The sequence below is a fragment of the Sipha flava genome, unplaced genomic scaffold, assembly GCF_003268045.1.
Source record: "Sipha flava isolate LNK unplaced genomic scaffold, YSA_version1 472_pilon_pilon, whole genome shotgun sequence".
In the NCBI taxonomy this organism is placed as follows: Eukaryota; Metazoa; Arthropoda; class Insecta; order Hemiptera; family Aphididae; genus Sipha; species Sipha flava.
In genome coordinates, this window is record NW_020273258.1 from 573 (window position 1) to 6,332 (window position 5,760).

The window sequence follows — 5,760 nt, forward strand, 5'->3', positions numbered from 1 at the left end:
TCTTGCTCGTTTTAATTTAGTTTTCTCATAACATATTATCTGTATCTTATGATATTCTATTACACCCGATGAAGGTATAAAACACAAGTTAAAACATAAAACATTGGTTTAATTTTATTATTTCATAGTCATTTTTTGATTAGTCTATGTACAGCGATATAGTACCTTAGGTCTAAATAATCGCGTGCTAAATTCTATAATGAAATATACTATAAGTTCATATTTTTAATTTTGAGAGCATGTAATTGATTTGTATATAAATCCACTACTTTTTGAAATGTTATTTTTGTACCATGACGACTATTTTACATTTATAATAAAAGTAAAGAAGAATTTTGAAAATATTATTTTACAATTATTATTCGTTTGCATAAATAGAGGTTACTGCACAATTCTACGGCAATATAATGTTTAAATTAATTTTTCTGTACAATAATGAGATCTGGGGTTTTATTATTGGGTACACTTTCAATACATTTATGCTTAAATAAAATTTTACCATTTTTGATCTAGAGTATCCTATTTAAATAAGTATATTATTTTGTTGATATCTTTGTTGTTCTCAGAAATATTGTTTTAGAACTTATTAATATAATATGATGAACTGATCAGTTTTGTTATGCATCATGATTTATATCGCATCCTTGTAACTTAATTAAAACTTATATTTAGACTAGAGCAATAACGAGGTTAAATTTTAGAGATAAAACATAACAACGTATAATCGTAGGAACATAAGTTATTCTTATTTTTTTCTTTCATAAGAACCTTCTCCTAACTACAAGAAACACAATAAAAAAAGAATTAGTGAAATCGGGCCATCCGTTGACGCGTGATGTCGTACAGTGGGGTATTTTCGATATTTCGTGGCCAAAATGTAATAATATTATATAACAATATTATATTCAACTATAACTATTTATTAACATCAAAATACATTTTTAATAACACATATATATATATATATATATATAATCATATTAATTTGAAGACAAAGAATCGTCGTACGAGTCACTAGTGGTGTCATTATCCGTGTCAGTTTCATGTTGAATAATTTCATCCGATGATGACAACAGCATATCCAACACTTCTTTTGAAAATTTGGTATTCTTTTTTCGTGGAAGTTGTCTCATACTAGATATCAAAGTATCAGATGATATGAGAAGCAAATTCAAAATATTTTTCATCGATTTACTTCTTGAACATTTTTTAGAAAATCCTTCTCGGTATTTTTTGATGTCCTTATTTCTAACTTCTTGTGCCTCTTCGGAAAGCATTTCAATTGGAATTAAAGCCATTTCTTTAATTATTTTTGGACCGTGTAATAAAATTTTGTGAACTTTTATCGTCATGTAGTACCAAGGATATTTTTCGACAAATAATTTTGCAGTTTTGAAAGTGTACGCTTCGAACTTTTCTATGTTTATATAATAACCACTTGAAATAGTTTGTAACACAACTTTAAAATTGTTGATTATTTTTCTATCGATTCCCGTTATAGAACTAGACAAATTATGATTTTCAAAAAATCTTCGGGCTGAATTTCCGTCGTTTGTACTTCCATATCCCGATTTTGGACAATCGACAAGCAGTCTCATTTTGTTTTTAAAATCATTTTGAATTCGTTTTTTGCGTTCAACTACTTTTAATTTGTCTTCTCCTCTGACTCGCTATTTTTTGATATCAAGCTTGTATGAAACATATAATGAACACTCGAAAAATCTTATCCATGAATGCAATGTGGATAAACCAAAGTTACTATAAGAGAAAGTTATTGGTTTTTTTTAAAATAACATTTATATTATTAAACTTTTTGGATGTTGCTCCACAGAGATAACATTTTGCAGCCGACTTTGTTGACGCAATAGCATTGCATACTTTATCATCTATCATTGTAAACAGCAATAAATGTTTGATTATTAATTGTTTTTCATGTATAAAAACAGAAGTTGAATCTAAGTCATTGATTTGTGCTTCTATATATTATTTTTCATTAATTGCTATTTCTGTAGTTTCATGGCAAACTTGGAGTCTTATAGGTCTACAGAATCGTGGTGAAGAAGGTCGTGGATTCTGCCATATAATAGTTTTATTTGTAAATTTAGGATCACCATTTATCAATTGTATAGGTACAAAAGATGTTATACTCGTAAAAATACTGGCGTTTGAACTATTACCGTTATTTAAATTACGTTGGTCGTCAAACTTTTGTTTGTATTGACTTAAACCTGAACTTCCATCAAAACCCCATTTTGATATTAAAAATAACTTATTCAACTGTTTATATGGCAATGTTTTAATTACATCAGATTGCACTATAAGAATACGCTGAATAGTATGATCCAATAATGATTGTCAAGGCTCGGAACTTTAGGCATTTGCATATTTGTCTAGAATGTGCATGTTGAAATTCTGATTCGATACAAATTCGGTTCATAGTATGTATATTTCAGATATAAAAATTTTTTTTATTATTATTTTTATTATTAATATTATTATTTATTTATTTTTTATTTAAATTATAAATTATGTATTTGGTATTTAGAAGTTGTAAAAATTATAAAAACCTAGAGATCTCGAATTCCTATTGTTTGTTTTAATTTTACATTATTTAGTTCGATATTTTTATATTTTAAATGTACAAGGAAGTGTGATCTAACCTATCCCAATCAATTTAGTTGTACGAAGCTAATGTTTATTATTTTATTAGTAAAAATCTCAAATTGAATTATTATGATCAAGAATTGAATTCTGGTATTTTCAATGGCTCAACACATCTAAAACATAAGTGTAAAGTGTTCAGTAATATTTGCACAGGTTTGATTCTCCGTGTTTTTCATATTTATACAAGGTGCAACTTATTGTTAAACTTCTGGGTACGAATAAATATTAACTGAGGATGTACATGCGATTGAATACAAATAATATTATGTATTGGATTACAAGCGGTTCGATTATTAAGTCCTGATCGATAACATGTTTCATAATTATTTTATCAGAACTAGATGAAAAGAGATAGATGCAACTATGTTTAATAAATATAATATTTACACTTTCTTTTGGATCATAAAACGAAACAGGTATGATATTAGGAACTATAGAAAAATAATAGTTACTTTAAATACTTATGTAGATAGTTAAAGATGTAAATCTATATAATATTCGTCATTGATATTTCCAAATTTTTGTATTACTTGATATTACATGAAATTCCAATCTAACCTATTATAAAAAACAATATCACTTTTATTTCTCCCGATGAGCCCACTTATTGGTCATCCCATACGAATAGACTATCTGATATATTAGATTTTTTCTTAACAAAAATTCCGAGGCATCTTAATACACACATTAAAAACTTAAACAAGCTATCTAGTGATCATACTCCTGTACTTCTGAACTGTGGGGCAGTACCGGAACTCAACACCAGACAGACTCTCAGCTCTGGTCCCATGGACTAGGATCAGTTCCAATATAATTTAGATAAACTAATATCATTAAACATCCACTAAGAACACACGCCCAAACAAATATTTATTTTATTATTTAAACTTTAATAGAATTATAGTAATTTTAAGTCATAGGCATATACATACATTCAAATTTTGGATTTATACCGGAATATATTACGAAACTTGAAACACAATATATTTCACTATCCGAAGCATTATCTGCAGTTAAATATGTCCAAAATAAATTAAACGACTGTGAGGGTGAAATTGGTGTTGCGGTATTTCAAAAATTCAATAATGTATTGGAGAAAAATTGTGGATTTAAAACGATACTTAATATTTCAAAAATATTAAGTGGACAAGAAAGTTCAATAGAAGGTCTTCCTGATGATTTGACCGGTGACGATATTACTTACTTCAAATATGCGCCGATTACGTTAACTGATGTTGAACGTAGTTTTTCAAGGTACAAAACTTTGCTCGTGGATAATCGACGATCTTTCAATTTTGAAAACATTAAAAAAAGTTTAGTGGTCCAATGTAACACTTTGGAAGGTAAGAACAAAATTATATCCAATGCATTTTAATTATTAATTAAAATACTTTTTAATTAGGCATGTACCTGGTGGTTTTTCTAATTTAGTAATTTGTGTTATGTATTTCAGGTATATAAATATAACTCGACAGAAGTGCATTTTTTTACTCAAGGAACATTTTTAATTTTTAAAGCGATTTTTTTATTATTTTTTGTTTAAATTATGATTAAAAAATATAAATAAAAATAACTTTTATTACTTTGCTTTTTTTTTATTAACAAATTTAAAAAAATATTTGTGCTAATGAAAATGTGTAAAATAATTAAATATAAGTGCATATTTTTAGAGCATATTTGTACTCTTTTAAGCGCATAAGTGCATGCATATTTAGTACTTTTTAAGTGCATTAAGTTCCGAGCCCTAATTATTATGCATATCGGTTGATGATTAGACGCGATCAGGACAACGTTATTCTACGATGTCATGAACTTTGTCAACAATTCATGGTCAACATGTATGTAAAGATAGAGAGCAAACGATTTCGATACTTGCGATTCAATAAAAAAAAAGCTGCGTTCGGAAGATTCTCAAAACAATTGTTAGATATCGGTGATGGGAAAGTTATTACAGATGAAATGGGATGCATAAAATTACCGACTGATTTCTGCACAATCATTGATTCGCAAGATGCTCTCATTGACCAGATATTTCTCAATTTACATAGACAATACACAAATCATGAGTGGTTGCAGGAAAAGCAATTTTAGCAGCGAAAAATGTAGACGTTAACGAATTGAATCTCAAGATACAACATTGGTTACCAGGAGATTTGGTGTCATACAAATCTATTGATACAGTTTGCGATGCTACTGAAGCTGTAATCCAACAGAGTTTTTAAACTCATTGGATTTACCGGGCAAGCCACCGCATAATTTACAACTGAAGGTTGAATTTCCGGTTATTTTGCTTCGTAATTTGAACCCACCACGGTTGTGCAACGGCACGCGATTAGTCATTAAAAAATTAATGAAAAATGTTATCGAAGCCATCATTTTAAATGGCAAATTCCGATGTGAAAACATATTATTACCGCGAATCCCTATTATACCTACAGATGTGCCAATACAATTTAAACGCCTTCAATTTCTAATTAGATTGGCATTTGCAATGACTATCAATAAGTCTCAAGGTCAAACGATGTCTGTCTGTGGCTTAGATTTGAGAACATCATGTGTTTCACACGGACAATTATACGTGGCCTGCTTTTGAACCATCCATTTTGTTTGTGGTGAAAGATGGGATAACAAAAAATATTGTGCACTCTGTTGCATTAAGGGATTGATATTGTTTTTTCTAATATTGTCATAATTAGCGATATATATAATTTTAAAGGATCAGTTTTAAAAAATTATTAAAAAAAATAAATGTTTGATGTTTTTTTCCTTTTTATACCGTTCACAGCACTCCATTTACATCTTCCACTTATATACCACACCTTACACACTTATATTAAATTAGTTATTTTTTTCGTTCGTTTTTTTCAAATGTACAAATGTACCCTTGCACCCTTTATGGCGACCATATGGATAGTTTAGGTCAGCGGTTCTCAATATTTTTGTGGTCATGACTCTCTATAATGTCATCGAGCGACTCGATTTTACTATGATAACATTAAAAAGTAGCGATAAATCAATTTGATTTATAAAACGTTTTTATTGAAAATCTTTAACTATTATCAATTGTAATTCTCAACATTCATTATCAAGATGATA

General features: G+C 28.6%; 1 protein-coding gene across 1 annotated transcript; it reads left to right on the forward strand.

Annotated features, from left to right (window-relative positions):
- The first annotated feature begins 1,729 nt into the window (after positions 1-1,729).
- LOC112689829 lies at positions 1,730-4,163 on the forward strand. The gene is made up of 2 exons (XM_025563696.1): positions 1,730-1,754; positions 3,579-4,163. Exons 1-2 carry the CDS (start codon positions 1,730-1,732, stop codon positions 4,037-4,039), a joined length of 486 nt encoding a protein of 161 aa, XP_025419481.1. The 3' UTR covers positions 4,040-4,163.
- The last annotated feature ends 1,597 nt before the right edge of the window (positions 4,164-5,760 follow it).